Raw genomic sequence first — 19250 nt, forward strand, 5'->3', positions numbered from 1 at the left:
AAATAAAATAGCTCAATGTTCATGTTGAATGAAAGAGCATTTCATTCAATAAACTGATTGTTTAGCTTGTTCAATTGGGCAAAACGAGGATTAGTCAAACACGCTAAAATCAAACTAAAAATAAATTTCACGGCAAACTTGCTGTGAAATCAAAGCAACAAAAGTGTGTGTCTCTTCAGCAATCAGTTTCTCAATAACTTCAATTACAATCAACACTATTAATCAATTTATCCCAAAGACAAGCATCCTCGTGAAGAGACAAAAAATAATGACTTTTGTATTTTGAGACTCTTGAGCAACCTGGGACAACAACATCGTAAACCTTTCTTCTTACAAGAGAACGCTCAACCCAACACGGTAAAACTTACTAAAGACAAAATAAAGACATTGGGCTGGTCAATGGTCTTATATCGTTCACATTTTTCTGATCTAACCCCAAGTGACCATTTTCTGTTGGCGAATTCATCCGTGGCAAAAGATCCAGTTTTTTATAAGCTAAAGACGGCTGTAGAGGGATTTTTGCTTAGAAAAAGCTCGAGTAGTCTATCATAGGAATCACCGAATTACTGACCCGTTGGGAAAAGTACATAAAGGCCTCTGACAATTACTTTAGAAAAAACTCGATAACACTGAAATTCTATCGAGGTGTACTCATGGCCCTAGCAACCTAATTCATGATGTTTGTAAACCAAATGAACATTGAAAGGTCATTCCATTGGTTTTAATTTTTATCAACTTATCATAGATTTATAGTCTGCTATTGGACTGTCATCACTTCAAAACATAAATCACTGGAGTTTGCTTTTTAAGTAAATTGTTGACTTTATCGACTATTCATGAATAATGATCAATCTGATTCAATCTTTTCACTCAGCAAAAGTCTTTTAGCAGTTCTTACCATTCATTACTTTCAATGACAAATTCAACTCGATATGCAAAGAAGACTGTATTTTGTCGAGAAAATGAAAAAATGATGAAAATTTGCAAAATTCTTGATTAGTTTGTAAAAATAATCAATGAATGACCAAACTGAAAAGGTGAAAATTCGCAAACTTTTGTTGTCACAATGAACCAAACCATCAAAATATTTTTTTACCTTTTTTAAGCATAACTGCCCTCAATAGGTGGTTTAGTTGAAAAGCCGACATTTAAGACAAGAAAAGTTAAATAAAGGTGAAAAGAAGACAACATTTAGAAAAGAAATGGTTCATGAAGAAAGTCAGGTGAATGATGTTTATGGTGCCTCATGGGCAGAGGGACTGTTCGAGTTTTTTGCAGTGTTTATGTCTTCTTACAAGGGTCTCAAAGAAGAGGAAAAGATGATGAAGATGCTTTTCTAGTGACCTAATTCTCTCTCTCTTTATCTTCTTCTCTCGTCAACTCTTTTCAAACGAAATTAAAATGTCAGTTTAAACATTTTCTTAATGCATCCGTTTTTCGCCTTATAAATGGCTTTATTAGCTTTACCTGTTCATTCCCATTGTTTCACTTTATTTTGTCCTTTCAGCAGCTCCTTTTTTGACCCTCTTTACTAGCATTTACTTTTACTCAAATAAACATCTTTACGGTAAAGAGTCCAAACAGTAAAGTTAAAAAACAAAAATGCCAAACATTGGCCGAACCTCAAGAAAGTAACTTCAACTTATCATGAAAATCAAAAAAACGTCAAAACCTAAACATTACATTATAAGAACATTAAGAGTCTAAAAATTTACAAAAATCCTTTTTATCAAAAGCCAAACAACTTTTCGACTCACTTATCATGAAATGTTATCCGATTTCTTCTTTACTCGTTGAGTGAAATTGATAAGTCAAGACGGAACTTGACTTTATTAAAAATAATAAAAGCAACATTACACTGAGTGATTCTATAATAATAACATTGCATTACGATTATAACAAATGAAGACATAACTGGAAAGGCAAAATAATGTTGTCAAATGTATTTTTTTGTCAACATTGTTTGATCAAGTAGAGAGGAAAGTTATTGATAAAAAATATACTGATAACAATCGTTTTTCAATGAGTCGGAATAATTTGAGTTATTATTGTTATAACAGTTATATTAGTGAAACGTGAGGACGTGCCAGTAGATATTGTGTCTATTATATTAAATGTATAATTTGGTTTGAATGTGAAAGCATGGAAAGAGTATGAATGTAAAGATGATGAGCAACATCCTTCTCCATAGGGTGATATTAAGATATTGTTATTGTTGAAAAGGGGAGGAAGAAGATGAAGAAGAAGATGGAGAAGAAGATGAGGATTAAGAAAGAGAAAGAGAGAGAAAGGTAAACATGAGACGGAAATAATGAAGAGATAACATGAGGTTGAACTTATGGTGATGCTATTAGTAGCTTAGTGCAACTGTGCTAAACCTTTTGCTCTTTCAATTGCAAGCTTTTCTGTTAACAATGGGCGCAGTCCATGTCGACACGTGACACACTTTTGTCTGTCTTTTTATTGTTCCCATGATATTGCAGGTCAAAAATCATGAGAGAATGGAATGGATCAGGATCAGGATAATGGCGAGAAATGAGGATCAGGAAGGAGGTTGAAGAGGCGGAGAAGAGGATAACCTGAGGAATTGAGGGAAAACAATTGAAACATTTTTCTTCTTTTTCTTTTTCTTTTTCTTTCGCTTTCTTTTCTATTCTCTTTTCACCATGTTATATGAAACATTTTGTATTGGTAATGAGGATGACTGTGATGATGGAGAGTGCTGGTGAAGAGTGCAGGGTGAGGGTGATCAGTTCACCTACAGTCTGTTCATCTGTATATGATTAGCTCGGTTTTTTCATTCTTTTTTTCCTTCCATTCTTACCAAATGCACAAAAGTGTACGACATGAGCCTAATAAGGGTGAAATAACAGTAAAGAGAAAATCATCTTTTCTTCTTTTTCTTTCTATTATTCAGTTTTTCATTGGATTCCATCAGCTTATTCAATGAAAATCTTATTGTTATTCCACTTTCATCCTAAATTATTACAAATAACAAATTATTATCTTGTGTTATGTCAGCTTGAAAAGTCATCATCTATGTGATCAGCAAGTTTACCTTCAATGATTCAAGTTTCAGTTTTTCCTTCAGAGTTTCAGACTAAACCATGAAAGAAGAAAATTTTCATGAAAAAGATTCATTCAGAGACAAGTGATGCTTTGGACACTGGAAAAGATTAACTGAAAACTCGAACTTAAACTTTTAACTTTAAGTTGAATTTTGATAAAAAAAGATTTTTGTAAATTTTTAGACTCTTAATGTTCTTATAATGTAATGTTTGGGTTTTGACGTTTTTTTGATTTTCATGATAAGTTGAAGCTCCTTTCTTGAGGTTCGGCCAATGTTTGGCATTTTTGTTTTTTAACTTTACTGTTTGGACTCTTTACCGTAAAGATGTTTATTTGAGTAAAAGTAAATGCTAGTAAAGAGGGTCAAAAAAGGAGCTGCTGAAAGGACAAAATAAAGTGAAACAATGGGAATGAACAGGTAAAGCTAATAAAGCCATTTATAAGGCGAAAAACGGATGCATTAAGAAAATGTTTAAACTGACATTTTAATTTCGTTTGAAAAGAGTTGACGAGAGAAGAAGATAAAGAGAGAGAGAATTAGGTAACGAGAGATCTTCATCATCTTTCCCTCTTCCTTGTAAGAAGACAAAAACACTGCAAAAAACTCGAACAGTCCCTCTGCCCATGAGGCACCATAAACATCATTCACTTGACTTTCTTTTTCTTCTTCACCTGAATTTACTTTTCTTACCTTCATTGGCGGCTTTTCAACTAAACCATCTATTTATGGCAGTTATGCTTAAAAAAGGTAAAAAATATTTCGATGGTTTGGTCCATTGTGACAACAAAAGTTTGCAAATTTTCACCTTTTTAGTTTTGCCAAAATTCATTGATAATTTTTTCCAAATTAATTAAGAATTTCGCAAATTTTCATTCTCGACAAAAAGGCAATCTTTTATGGATATCGAGTTGAATTTGTCATTGAAAGAAATGCTTAAAGACTTTTGCTGAGTGAAAAGATTGAATCAGATTGATCATTATTCATGAATAGTCGATAAAGTCAACAATTTACTTAAAAAGCAAACTCGAATGATTTATGTTTTGAAGTGATGACAGTCCAATAACAGGCTATAAATCTATGATAAGTTGATAAAAATTAAAACCAATGAAATGACCTTTCGATGTTCACATGGTTTACAAACATCATTTACATCTGCTAAACGAGAGGTTATCACATCATCTTAAAAGCAATTATTTGCTCGAACATGAAAAAGTTCATTTTTATTTTTACTTCAAAATCAAGATTCAAATGTAATTCATGTTTAATCAAATAACCGAAGCGCCAGAAAATACGCCAAAAGTCTTGATTGAAGAGAGTCTTCTCTCAAACTAGTATTCATCACACTAATTTACTCTGCTTAATGTGTCTAATTACTTGTTACCTGTGTTCATATTTAATTTACTTGTGTTTTGAAAGTTATTGAGAAACTGATCTCTATTGCTGAAGAGACTTACACTTTTGTTGCTTTGATTTCACAGCAAGTTTGCCGTGAAATTTATTTTTAGTTTGATTTTAGCGTGTTTGACTAATCCTCGTTTTGCCCACTTGAACAAGCTAAACAATCAGTTTATTGAATGGTAAACTGCATTATACTTGTGCCCAAGTATATCATTACAATCGGATAAAAATGTCACCAAAAATTAACCTATAAGTGAATGTAAATGTTATCATGAAATTTGATCACAAAAATAGTATCAAAGTGAATGGAAACAAGTTGACCATTAGTTGATCAGAGAGACTTTTGGCTCTTCTTGAGATGCCTTTTTGCTCAGTCAAGATGATATTGAATATAAAATTTAAAGAGAGCAGTAAAGAGGTTAAGATGTGCAAAAAGATGATGATAAAAATGATTTGGGATGAAAAGAGGAAGAAGATGAAGAAGAAGAAGAAACAGAAATGTTGAATGGACTGCTCAAGTCAAGTGAAAAATCCCTCAAATAAAGCGGATTAGAAGACAGTTAATCTTGGCAATTTATCAGAAACCAGTAACAACACAAACACAACAACTAAGACAACATGTAACACAGCTCTTTACTTATCCTTCATCACTGTAACCAGGCAACCATAATCATTTTTATCTTCTTCTCATCATCATGAGCAACTTGAACAACTTACCTATAATCAACTTGAAGGTGCTCATGAAGAACCATGAAGACAAGTTTCTTCTTCTTCTTCTTCTTGATCATTCACCAAACAAAGGATCAAAAGATGATGCTAAACATGATGATGATAATGAAAGATGAAGATGAGCATATGCATTAGTATAGGTTCAAAACTCTGAGAAAACTTTTCTTCTTCTTTTGTTTTTTGCCAACCTTTTCCTTCGCTCATCTTGTCATCATGTTCAGAGTTTTTTTCATGCAACTCAACCTTTGGAAAAGCTCGAAAAAATGGACAAAATTTTACATTCGATTTGAGTTTTTGTTTGATTGAAAACTTGATTTGGATTTGAAATTTGTTTTTGTCTTTTCGAGAGATTTTCATTTTTGCATGAATATTCAACTTTTCATGATTCTTTCACTGCAATTAAATGTTATCAGAAAAAAAGTTTTCTCTTGTTTATCATCTCAATCTGCAGTCTTTTCATGGTTCATCTTGAGCTGTTCTTGTTCAAACCTTTCATAGTTAATCGGATTAAAGGATCACCTTAGCGGGGATTAGCCAAGATTTAGTTTCATTGGCAAGGGAAGGATACATTTTAACTCTTACTATTACCACCAACATGATGATGATTATGATCAACAACATCATAATCATCATTTGCCATCATTGATTGAATTTCATTCAATCTCTATCGAAACAGATAATCAGTTGAAACATTTTCAGATACATTGATTTGATAGTAACACAAACGATAAAGGTAAACATTCCGATTCATCTTTTACAGTTTTACATTCATTTCCATCAAACATCATGTTCATCCCGTTATCAGATTGAAACAAGTAAAAATTAAAAGCTCAACATTTTGACTTGACAAATCATCAATTATCAATATAAAAGGTAAACAAAAAAAATGACCAAATCTCATGAGAAATCAGATCGATCATCAGAATAATCTTGGGCTTAAATGTCATTGAATTAACCTTTCACCATTCAAGGATATTTAGCAAACAAATTTTGTGTTTGCTTTCAGAAACAAGAATTCAAATGAAAACTGAAAACTCTTTTTGAAACTTAACTTTTGCTGGACATCGGTTTGACATCGGTTGAACATCGGTCAACTTTTACTGAAACTTTTACATCTAAAGCTTTTTTCCATCGAAATTCATGTCGAACAGGTTTTGAGCAATCTTTTTTTTGTGTTCAGTGAACAGCTGTTGAACCGATTGGTGATAAAGGACGAAACAAGTGTTTCCATTGAAGCGGCAAGATTAGGCCTCAAAAGTCTAGCGACTTTTTCCGTTTCACCGATTTCCAAAGTGGATTGACCAATTTTTCAAATGAACATCAATTTTTTTTTTGTAACCAAAAATTGTGTAAATTTTGACTCAAAGACTTTCAAATCTGATCTTCAAGTTGATCCTCAAGATTGGTAAATTTAAGTTTTTGGACAGCTTTGCCTTTCTTTCCTTCCAGTTGCTCAGATTATCATCTTTTATTCTTTGGCCTTTCAGATAGAAATCGTCTAGAAAATTCTCACAACTTTTCAAACTATGAAGGAATTTTTTTGGCCAATAATATTATCTGAAAGATGAAAATCTTTTAGACAATTTTTCCTTCCCAATCAACTACAATGTATTCATAACTGCAGGGAATAAGTTCTGTTAAAGTGTCTTCTACTTCGCTCTGTTTTACCAGATAAGCTTTCAAATCTGCATACAAAACGAATATTTAACTTCTTTTCTTAACGTTTACATCCTTTCCATGTAGCTTGACCAGATGCAGACATAATCATTTTCTAGATACATTCAATTCTATGTTGATTTTCAGTTCAGAGTAATTCATGTTTGAGATTTAACTCGACTAATCATTCGAGCTCTTTTCAATCTTTTCCTTTGTCTCATCTCATTCTGCTCATTGATTCACCTGAAATGTCCGTCACTTTTAAAGCCATCATGATATTTTAATTCATTCACTGGCCAATTATTCAGCCAATGCTTTATGAGACACATTTTAATAGCCAGGTCAATGAATATGGATAAGTTGAAGTGTTTCAATTAAATAGTTAATTAAACTGTTTGCATCTTGATAAAGATTCAGATCATTCATTGTTTTACTCTAAATATGTTTAGTCAAACTGATTTATGAAAGAAAAACATTTGAAAAATAATTTATTACAAATCAATAAACAAATTAATTGAAAGTGAATTGAAGATTAATTTATTAACAAAATTTTAGATTCAAATCGGGAATCCATTTCATTTGCATAACCAATTATTGGAGATGTTGTCTTACGAACCGATAGATGGCATAAGATCAACAAGTATCCATAATTGTACTTTGAGTCAAAAGTATCTGCAGAATAACTGTTCTCCATCAAGCTCTTTTGATTCTAAATATTGTTTTTATTTCTCTATTGTTTTATTAATTTGTGTTTAATCATTTTATTGAGATCATGTCCTCTCCAGATGAAACATCCACCGAAGAAACCATAAACATTGATGAATCCTTCCAAGCAGTTGCCAGAATTATTTCAATTGAAGACGCCGACATTGAACAAGTTGATTCGGGGATTATAGCAGGCAGAAGCCAGGAGCTGAGCTCTCAAAATCAGTATATAGTCTATTCTGATGGCATTTATGAAGGTGTTTTCTCGCAGGAGTGGAACTCGAAAGAAAGTACTGATCAAGTTTGGATAAAATTGAATGAATTGAGGAAGGAGCTTATGGATACTGGTTTGCTGAAAGACCCGTCAGATGTTTCACATCAAACAGCTAAAGAATCAAATCGACGTGAAATTATAGAAACAATAAAAGATCTACTGGACAGATTTGCAAAAACTAATAAACCAATCGGAATTTTGTCCCGAAGAGACTGGTCAAATACGGTTTTTGATGAAATCTTAGGAGTAAGATTATCCGAAAATGAGGATAACATCAAGTATACAATTATTAAGAAGAAAAAGCGCGCGCAAATGTTAACTCTTCTCTGTAGAGTTTACTTACTTCTCAGTTCCAATCGATTTGCCACAAAGAGGTGAGTATCTGACGTAATTTTTTATTTCGTACCAATTTTTCAAGTTAATTCTTTTCAAATTTTTGAATTCAGTCAAGTCTTATCTATCAAAAGTCTAAGTTTATGTGTCTATGTGCATGATCGTGCCTTGCTATTTTTAATTGATTCAGTAATCATCAGTTTTTTTCTTGGTCTATTTTCTAGACATCTCTACTATTTAGATAAAGGAGCTTATGGTAAACAGATTGTCTGCGATCAGTTAATTGAAGATTTATGCTGCATAACCAACAACACAAGGAAGGAGTTGCATATTTTATCATGTCCTAAAGGTCTAATTTATGGAAAACTAAAATTCAAGCTTCATAATGTGCCTTACAATTGTTCTGATCATCCATTTGTAAGTATTATACATTGTTACTTCTTTGAAAAAAGTATAGATCTATTTTTTAATGACTAAAATTTATTATTTTCAGGGCCTGACAATATCTCAAGATATTGATTTGATTGAAGATATTCAATCAGATGCAAAATTCATTATGATCGTCGAGAAAGATGCCTCTTTCCAGCACCTCATAAACCAAAAAATTTTAGACAAATTTCCTATTATTATGATGACAGGAAAGGGTTTCCCTGATTGTGACACTAGACGATTTTTAAAAATTTTAACACAGACTCTTTCTATTCCTGTTCTTGGTCTGTTCGATGCGAATCCTTGGGGTCTAGAAATTTTATGCATCTATCGTTATGGATCTTTATCATTAGCCCATGATGCCGAAAATTGCACAGTTCCTCAAATAAGATGGCTTGGATTGTTACCATCGGATATCGAGAGATTCAGTATAGACAAACCGTTAACCGACGCTCTTGATACATTGGATTTAATGAAAATAAACAGCCTCAAGAGGCGTCCGTTTATGAGGCTTAACAAACAATGGGCCCATGAATTACAGATCATGGAAAGATCAGGTGTCAAAGCTGAATTGCAAGCTATTGAAAATTGTGTGGAAACATATCTGCCTCTCAAAATTCAAAATGGTGGCTGGATTTAGTAATAAATCATAATAAATTCAAGAAATTCAAATTTTAAAATTTATCTTTATGTATATTTCTTAATATTTATTAGACGAAAATTGTAAACAGAGGATTAAAAATATTATCATCATTTCAAATTCAAATTTAATTGTTGTTTCATTTTTTAAGCCTTTTGAGAATTGCGCCTTGAAAACTTTTGGTCGTGAGATGACAATAACAAACCTGTCTTTGTATGCACATGTTTAATTCAAATTATCTTCTGGTGTCAATTGATCGTATTGTGTATTAAGTTAAACTCGTAATTTGTTATTTATAATAATTATTTCTATTTTCTTTGTGCCTTATTCCATTTAACCAGTATGTCTACTCAGAAAGAAAAAGACACATTACGTTATGTTTATATTATTGATTTCAAAGATTTTGATCCTGAAGCCGCTGAGATTTTCAGGAAATCAGCTAAATTAGAGGTTAACTCTACGATTAATGGAAACCTGGTTGTGCTTTGCGTTTCCGCAAGCATTAATGACAACAAAAGACCAGCTCCTCCACATACTGGACTAGTCAAAAAATTTAAAATTAATAATCAATTTGTTCCGTCTCTAGAAAACTTGCCGCTCAAGCCTCAAAATGTTCAAACTACAACGAATCCCTCTAAGAAGGACGAATCCTCAGACGATTCTTCAGAGGATTCTTCAGATGATGACGAAGGACAGAAAAAAGCTAAGAAGAAAACACCGGCTAAGCCAAACAAGCCACAAAGTATCCAAAAAGTGACTCCTGTCCCTACTCCTGCTAAAAAGACTGTAACCTCAGATGATTCTTCAGATGACTCTTCAGATGATGATTCTAGCGAAGAGGAAAAAGGTACTAAGAAGACACCAGCTAAGCCAAGCAAGCCACAAACTGCCCAAAAAGTGACTCCTGCCCCTGTTCCTGTTAAAAAAGTGACTGCCGCCACTACTCCTGCTAAAAAAACTGTAACTTCAGATGACTCTTCAGATGACTCTTCATCTGATTCTTCATCTGATTCTAGCGAAGATGAAAAAGCTAAGACACCAGCTATTCAAAATAACCCTCCAAAATTACCAAATGTGACTCAGTACAAATTCCTACCAAAAAGATAGATTCGTCAGGAAACTCGGATGATTCTGGTAAAAAGATTCCCATTCCACCAAAAACTACAAATACTCAAAAGAAAACAGAATAATGTAACAGAATAAATACAGATAGCCCTGTTGTATATGGTGACTTCAAAGTAATGACAAAAGGCCCTCAAGATACTTCCACTTATTTGAAAGGACGTGCAATTAAAAATATAAAGGATTTAACAAGCCTAAGTAACGGAATAGAACTGAATTCGTTTCTTTCAACATCAATGTATCCATGTGTCGGCACTGCCAAGCAAGCTATTAAAAATTGTGTCTGAGTTTAGAAATAAATTAATAAATAAAAGTCAATCAATGTAAATTTCAAAATGTATCTGCATTTGCTTAATATTTATTGTAAACAACAGAAAATTGGGAAAATGTTACAAATAATTACCATTTTAAATTCAGATCTAAGGATCAATTTATTGTTTCTTAATTTTGTGACTTACCTAGCAGCATCTGATGTCGTATTCAGAAACCTTGTCTAGCCTTTTCTTCAGCATCCCTTTGCAACTTCTCTAATTTTTCAAGAGTTATCGACTTTAGCGGCAACAACTTCGGTTTACACAAAATGAAGAATGGCTTTTCTTCGTGAATAATAGTTCCTTGATCAGGAATCACTGGCTTAACTTGTCCATCATCATCTTTAACAGTCTGCATTTTTAATTAGCTTTTATTAGCAAAGATTTCTAGAAATACGATAAATATAAGACAACAAATAAATGCCATAGAAACCAACAGTAAAAATATTTCACTGATTATTAATCAATAGTTGAATGAACAGGTAAAGCCTTTTGAGAATGGCGCCACGAAAGGTTTGCCCGTAAGATGGCAATAACATCAACGAAAATGAATGCGTGGTTCAAGCATGCTAATAACAAGCCAATGCGTTTATGCACATGTTTAATTCAAATTTTCTTCTTGTGTTAATTTATTGATTGTAGTGTATTAAGTTAAACATATAATTTGTTATTTATAATAATTATTTCTATTTTCTTTATTCTTTATTCCATTTAGCCAGTATGTCTTCTCAGAAAGAAAAAGACACTTTAATTTATAATTATATCAAAGAAGTTCATCCTGAAGTCGCTGAGTCTTTCCGGAAAGCAGCCAAGTTAGAGGGTAATTCTTCAATTAACGGACAATTGGTTTTCGTCTTGGGTTCTGTAAGCATTCATGACAACAAAAGACCAGCTCCTCAACAAAATGGACCAGTCAAAAAACTTAAAACTAATGATCAAATTGCTGCCGTTTTAGAAAATTTGGCTAAAAAGAAAATGACTACTAAAAAAACTGATATTTCTATGAAAAAAGCTGATATTTCACCTGAATCTTCAGATGATGATTCTAGCGATGATGAGGAAAAAGATACTAAAAAGAAGACGCCTGCTAAGCCAAACAAGCCACAGAATGCTCAAAAAGCAACTCCTGCTCCGGCTCCGGCTCCAGCTCCGGCACCTGAAAAGGTAGCTTCACCTGACTCTTCAGAGGACGATTCTAGTGACGAAGAGGAAAAAGATGCTAAAAAGATTAAGCTGAGTTCACCCGTTAAGACAAACAAACCACTTAATGTCCAAAAAGCAACTCCTGTTCCGGCTTCTGCTGCGACTCCTGTTAAAAAAGGTGAAACTTCTGATGAATCAGATGATGATTCTAGCGATGAAGAGGAGAAAGAACCTAAGAAGACACCAGCTAAGCCAGTTAAGCCACAAGCTTTTCAAAAAGTGACCCCTGCCCCTACTCCTGTCAAAAAAGCTGAGGATTCTGATGATTCAGATGATGACTCTAGCGAAGAAGAGGAAAAGGATACCAAGAAGAAGACCCCAGCTGCTAAACCAAATAAGCCTCAAAATGCCCAAAAAGTGACTCCTGCCCCTACTCCTGTCAAAAAAGCTGAAGATTCAGATGATTCAGATGATGACTCTAGCGAAGAAGAGGAAAAAGATGTTAAGAAGAAGACCCCAGCCGCTAAACCAATCAAGTCTCAAAATGCCACTCCTGTCCCGAATCCCGTTAAGAAGGCTGAATCCTCAGACGATTCGTCAGATGATTCTAGCGATGAAGAGGAAAAGAAAGACAAAAAGAAGATCCCAGCTAAGCAAAATAAGGTTCCAAAATCCCAAAACGTGACTCCTGCTCCAGTTGTTACTAAAAAGCAAGAATCTTCAGACGATTCTTCAGATGATGATTCTAGCGATGAAGAAGAAAAGAGTAACAAAAAGAAGATTCCAGCTAAAGGAAACAAATCACAAAATGCTACTCCGGTTGCTGCTAAAAAGGCAGAATCGCAAGAAGAATTTGATGATTCTGATAAAAAAACTCCAAATCAATTCAAAACGACTCCTCAAAAGAAAACAGAACCATTTCGCAGAATAACTTCAGATAGCCCTGTTGTATATGGTGACTTCAAAGTAACGACAAAAGGCCCACGAGATAATTTCACAAATTTGAAAGGCAAGCAATTTAAAAAGGAAAAGACAAAAAAGAAGAAAGGATTCAACAAACCCATGTAATTCAATAAGAATGAATTCGTTGCTTCCATTTTCTTTCAACATCAATATATCCATGTATTTTGTGCCTCTTCTATGTGGCAGGGTGAATCTATTTACTCGAAAAATAAAATGAAAACTTCCCATCTTTCGTGAGCTTTTACAATTTGTTAATTTCGTGCTATTTCATTATTATCTCTACAAGTTTAATTTAAGCTTAATGTTCCGCGCTTTTAGTATCAGTCTCATAGTTGATGGAAACTCATGCCGTCCTTACACATTTAATTGATCATTTCACTTAAAGGTCAACTATTTATCTCTTCATGATAAAAACATGTGCTATTCAATAAACCTTTCTAAATATTCTTAGGCATGGTGATGGATTTAAATAAGTTACAATTTCCAGCTGATTGTCGCTTTAAAATCCAATTTGAAAGCTATTTCTCCAAAATATTATGTGAAAATAGCAAAAAGGGCTAGTTTCACGACTGACATTATGAGAGTTTACTGTGTATCAATTATTATTGTAAATTTTTACTAATTATTATTTATAGCTAGTTAAGATTAAACCTTTCTTAATCAGTTCTCCTTATTACATGTTTACTTACAGAATTGGTGGAATGTTACAAGTTGAATGAATGAGAATTCTTGTTTAGTCTTCAAAAGCTATTTAACCAGCCTACCACTGGTTACAATAGATACATATCGATTCCAAGTCCCGATTTGCGTTAATTTGTGGCCGAATTTCGTTTAACAAATCTGCTCGTATTTTTGTAAGCTGCTGTACAAAATCGTTAATTTCTTGTGGCTTCATTATTTTTATTTAAATGAGATTGCAAGAGTGATTTTACGCGCTTGCAATATCAATTTGAAAGGTGGTGAATCTCATGTCACTATTGCATAACAAGCTAATCATTTCATTGAAAGGTAAAGTATACTTTATTTCATTCATTCTGTAGTTCCTAAAATCTAACTCAATACGTTTAATTATTTCTCATAGGTTTATTGTAGGATGACCAAATATTCCAGAAGATATGGAATATATATTTTTATCGCGTTGACAATACTTTTAATACAATTCTTCTTAGCTTTGTCGTTCTACTCGTCTAACCAATTTGAGGAAAATTTTTTGCTAGAAGGCAAATTCAAGGTAAGTGCAACAGTTTTAAGCTACACAGCGCACTTTTATTTCTTACCTTTTAATGCTTTTTTCTGTTCATCTAGAAAAATTCTCAAACAAATGATAAAAGATTGTCCTTTGGAACTCCAACAAATTCAATTGAATCTAGATCATGGAAAAATAGTCATTCAAACAAACAATCTGATATCTCCGACCATTCCTCACAATCTCGAGCAGCTTTCAATTCTCTGGTCAGCAAAAATGTCAAGTCCAAAAGTAAATTAGATATTGCAAGCCTTGACTTCACTCCAAATTGTACAATTATTCTCAAAGATGCCATTCACGCCATCAAAAGGGCTCGAACAAATTATTGTAAGAAAGAGCTTGCAGATATTGCTTGTCAACTGCAATCAGAAGAATTATTTCCAAAGTATTTACCACAATTCTGTCCAAACCGAAGTAAGTTATTCTTATATTTTTGTTTTTTTCGATATCCAATCTCTAACTGTCTTTATTTTTACAGATGTAAAGAAAAAGAACTCGGTCGAAGATGCTGATCCGAATCAAAAATCCGTTCGTATCGCATTTCTTTTAACATTCAATGGACGTTCTGTTCGCCAAATTACTCGTCTGATTAAAGCTATATATAGTCATCGCCATATTTACTTCATCCATATCGATAAGGTTTGTATATTTGGCTGATTATTTTATGCATCTTCCTTATTTTGCACTTTTTTATCAATGAAATTTCTCTCATTTCAGCGTTTAAATTACCTCTTTGAAGAACTACTCGTCTTAGAGACTTTACCGAATATCCATTTATCACGTAATCGTCTTTCCACTATCTGGGGAGGAGCTAGTCTTCTGGAAATGCTAATTAACAGTTTTAATGAGCTTTTGCATCACAAAAACTGGGATTATCTAATCAATCTTAGTGAAAGTGATTTTCCTATCAAGTATAAAATTGTACATTAACAAACTTTCAATCATATTAATATGTTATTGTTTCTTATTCCAGGCCTCTTCAAAGATTGGAAAATTTTCTTGCAGCCAATTACGGTCACAATTTTGTTAAATCTCATGGTCAAGATCCACAAAGATTTTTAATAAAACAAGGATTAGATAAAACATTTCATCAATGTGATGATCACATGTGGCGATTGGGAGATCGCAAAATTCCTGAAGGAATAGAAGTTGATGGAGGTAGCGATTGGGTAGCTTTAACTCGTGACTTTTGCCAATATATTGTTGATAATGATGATGAACTTCTCAAAGGATTGCGTACCTTTTTTAAATACACTCTTTTACCAGCTGAAGTAAGTTTAACTTAACCCTCATATTGTATATTTAATTTGTTAAAATTGAATCTTTCTTATTTCTTTGAACAGACATTTTTTCATACAGTCCTTCGCAATAGTGCTTTTTGTGATACAATCATTGATAACAACTTACACATAACCAACTGGAGAAGAAGTCAAGGTTGTAAATGTCAATATCGACATATCGTTGATTGGTGTGGTTGTTCACCAAATGATTTTAGACTCGAGGATTGGTCTAGAATTGTAGATAGTTTAGAGAAGCCACTATTTTTCGCAAGGAAATTCGAGCCGGCAGTCAATCAAGAGATAATCAATCGCATTGAAATGTTAATCTCAAAGAAACAAGTTAAAGTTGGCCAATTGAGTTATGATAAGTACTGGCAAAACGATTTTCATCATAAATTTGATAACAACGATGATGCAAAAGTCAGCTTTTATTATCTTCTCGGATTACTTGGAAAATCATTTGTTTACAAAATTTGCTCTGAAACGAAAATTCCGTCTGACCAATTACTTTCTACCATTGAAGTGAAACAAGCTCACCTATTTTTCGAGAACGATTCTTTCAAAGGCCTCCTGCTCACATTCATTGATTTAATTGCTGAGAAAAATTCGGCTGCTTTTTATGAAATTTATGCACAACCTGTAGCACATTCCAATCCTGTTGGACAGCAGATAAGTCCAGAAATAAAGTTAATCTCCGCTAAGGTAACGTTGACTCATTAGTTAATTCATATAATCAGTTTTTCTCTCTTCAATAGGTTTGCAGTGATTATGATATGAAAGAACAGATTTTCCGTAATTTTGCCTGTACTTTACATCCTTTTTCTGAAATTGGAGTCAATCATAAATGGTCATCGGATGGGAAGACTAATTTTTCAGTTTCATTTGTCTGGATTGACCCAGTTGAACATGTTGCAGGCTCATTTGAAGTACAAATTGAATGGCCTCACCAAGCCAAGAACAATCAACAAACAATAACTCTTTATCACAAACCAAATTTTAATCATCCTTTGCGTCCAGGTACTTGGAAATTAAGTATCCTTTACAAATGGAAACCAATTTTGGAGATGAAATTTCTCGTGCTGCCATACATATTTGAAAAAGGCCTTTTTTTGGACAAAACTTCAGCTTCAAATTTGCATAATGGGCCAGTTGCCGGAAAATATCTTGATCATAATTTTACAGCAGTTGAAAGACTTCTTAAACTTCGTACTAATCCATCAACCCTCGATTCCCAAGCAATACGCAATTCACAAAAAACAAACGGTCAGCTTATTGACTGGTCATTGGAGCTTTTAGAAAACTTTTGGACTATTTATGATGTCTGTTTAGTCAACAAATTGTCTACATGCCAAAGAGCTAAGATTAATTCGTGCCAATCAACTCCATGGAGTTCATTTTATCCTGATCTAAAGTCAAAATTAATTTAATGAATATCATTAATCGCAATACATACCATGTCTGGTTCGAGTCGGTATATTTTCTGCCAAGCAAACACTGACTCAGTGCCTTTTCAATTTTACAAAACTCTAAATGATGAAAAATGTTACAAACTTGATACAATGTCAAATTCATCACTAAACTAGCTCATTTTACATAATTATTAACTAATTTGTATTTACTATCAAGTTGATATGTTTAAAAAACTATTCGTCCTTAAATAAAAAAATCTCAAGCATTTATTGGAATTGTTTATTATTTAAAATTGGACGCTCTGGTCTTGTACTTACATAGTCCAACAGAAAAATTGTTACGGTAACATAAATTAGCCTAAACTTTCAAATTATCAATCCAATAGAAACCATTAGTCCAGCAAATACAAGATCCAACAAATAAAATTTACATAAATTAGACTGAAATGAAGTGATAATTGAAAGAGGCTGTGCTTATCCTCACTGGTTTTATTGGAAACAAAATAACAAGAAAATAACAGTTAACCATAATAAAATTGATTATAGATGATTGAGGGGAAAATTGCAGTAAATTATTCAAGTCAGGGCAAAGGTGAAAAGACAAATTACGAATAAGAATACACATCATGTACATCATAGACCAAAGTATCAATTAGGATTTGATTTTAAGTTGTTTTTTTCCTGGCCAAGAGTGCAATCAATTTACTTGTTACAAAAATATTCAGGTCATTTCTCTTCACCTCTCCCATTTGGCCTCTCTATTTCATTATCATTTCGATCAGAGATAATCACCAATCCAATGAAAATAAAAGTTAATTCGAGTGACCTGAAAAGTGAAATTTTCTCAAGAAAAGGTAATGAAAACGACTCACATTGGAGACTTTATCTATCTTCTGGACTTTTTTTGCAATACTGCGAAATGAGAAAAAGGAATTAAAAGTTTATGAAGATAAATGAATTATCAGCTTTGAAAAACCAAATACCAGGAATCATTAAAAAACTATTATTATTATTAATTATTACCAATGTCAACAGCAAGTATAACTGTCAAACAGCTTACCTGTTTGACCTGAAAGCTGCAAATTACCTCTCACTTCATCATTCCTTATAACCATCAAATATTATTAACATTGTTTAACATTGTTGGTTAGTCTATTTTACCTTTAACAAAATTTTTGAGCCTTTTCTCCAAAAAAGTAGATAATAGAAGATGAAGAGAAGATGAGCCAAATTATGCTTCCGAACTCGCAGAACCCTCATCATTATTTTCGGCTTTTTTGCTTCTTCTTCAACTTCTTTCTATCCTCTGTCTTCACTGTTACTTTTTGTCTATCCTCATCTTATATGTTATCTAAGATATCTCAGCGGGAGACTTGAGGCCAGTTTTCCTTGTACTTTAATACATTTTGTCTACGCCTAATGTTAGAGATTGTCAGGATTGCAATTTTGGTTGATGTTGTGTAAGATGATGAAGATGCACAAGAAAGAGATGTTTATGAAAAAGAAAAGCCCAGGTCCGTTGTTTTTAATCATCACGATCAAATGTGAGATGGGAGGAGGAGGAGGAAGGTTGAAAGAAGTGAATAGATGATGGCCCAAAGGGATATTTCGACGACCAATTTGACCAATAAAAGTGTACATTATTTACGACGGAATCAATGATGAAATGCTTCTGATGGAAATAAAATAGCAAATATTGAAGGTAAATTTTTGGTTAAAAAGATGAATAAGATGAAACAGATCAAGGATAAAAGAGGAAAATATATATCCAACATAATGGGCAACATTGATAATTAAGTTGCCCCAAAAGAAGCCCTCTTTGAAAAATATATTTTAAATGCAAAAGCACGTTAAAAAAGAGGATCTACTAATCCCTCTTCCATCCTTGTTTTTGGCTTCTTACTTACCTTCTACTCCATGTGTCTTCACTACTCTGTAATTATCTTGAATAATAACCAAATCAATTGATGATGATTATGATTAGGACAAACGTTACGATCACATAAAGTTAAAAACAAAATTAAATTAACTTTTCGAGAATTTATAACTTCGATTAACCATTAACATTATCATTATTTTTCCTTTAACATGAAAAAACCACATTGTTTCAATTTTCCATGCAAAGACAATGCATAGTTTAAGAGGGAAATTTTTGAAGCGGTAAAATCGATTCTTGACATCGTTTTTGGTAATGCATCAAAATGATTACATGGATTTTTGCTTACATAGGAACCATCAATGGCCAATAGTTAAGGTAAGATTAATTCATGTTTTTTATTCATTATCTGCTCAATTTGTTTTGTTTTACCTGTATTTCGCCTTCACAAAGGTAAAGTTGCTTTAGTAAATTTTAGGATTTATTTATTAGTAAACAATTTTTTAGTTAATTTTGGTTTTAACATTCCAACATCGAACAACGATCATTGAAATCAACATTTATCTTCATCTCTCTTTCTTTCATTCTTCAGGCTACTTTCTTTTCTTGAGCCGACCTTCTACACCTTGGTTAAAGGTAACCAAAAAGCCCGGTAAGAAGTTCACT

At 32.9% G+C, this 19250-nt stretch overlaps 3 protein-coding genes and 1 long non-coding RNA gene across 4 annotated transcripts; 3 read left to right on the forward strand and 1 right to left on the reverse strand.

Moving 5' to 3' along the window:
- Positions 1-7528: 7528 nt before the first annotated feature.
- Positions 7529-9360, forward strand: mei-W68 (meiotic W68). Its single transcript, XM_015936223.3, has 3 exons — positions 7529-8206; positions 8390-8582; positions 8659-9360. Exons 1-3 carry the CDS (start codon positions 7626-7628, stop codon positions 9232-9234), a joined length of 1350 nt encoding a protein of 449 aa, XP_015791709.1. The 5' UTR covers positions 7529-7625; the 3' UTR covers positions 9235-9360.
- A 1889-nt stretch (positions 9361-11249) lies between these two features.
- On the forward strand, positions 11250-13005 carry LOC107368405 (uncharacterized). The gene has a single exon (XM_015936225.3). The coding sequence runs from the start codon at positions 11388-11390 to the stop codon at positions 12876-12878; it is 1491 nt and encodes a 496-aa protein (XP_015791711.2). The 5' UTR covers positions 11250-11387; the 3' UTR covers positions 12879-13005.
- A 357-nt stretch (positions 13006-13362) lies between these two features.
- Positions 13363-16978, forward strand: oxt (Xylosyltransferase oxt). Its single transcript, XM_015936213.3, has 8 exons — positions 13363-13781; positions 13855-14004; positions 14079-14433; positions 14498-14658; positions 14737-14930; positions 14993-15290; positions 15363-16001; positions 16055-16978. Exons 2-8 carry the CDS (start codon positions 13867-13869, stop codon positions 16724-16726), a joined length of 2457 nt encoding a protein of 818 aa, XP_015791699.2. The 5' UTR covers positions 13363-13781; positions 13855-13866; the 3' UTR covers positions 16727-16978.
- Positions 16979-17155: 177 nt separating this feature from the next.
- Positions 17156-18944, reverse strand: LOC112539512 (uncharacterized). The gene is made up of 2 exons (XR_003083387.2): positions 18616-18944; positions 17156-18380 (listed from the first exon to the last, which is right to left on the reverse strand). It is a non-coding gene; the product is annotated as an uncharacterized LOC112539512 (long non-coding RNA).
- Positions 18945-19250: the final 306 nt, after the last annotated feature.

This window comes from Tetranychus urticae, chromosome 1 (assembly GCF_039701765.1).
Source record: "Tetranychus urticae isolate SD_2017Ah chromosome 1, NJAU_TeUrti_SD_1.0, whole genome shotgun sequence".
NCBI classification, from domain to species: Eukaryota; Metazoa; Arthropoda; class Arachnida; order Trombidiformes; family Tetranychidae; genus Tetranychus; species Tetranychus urticae.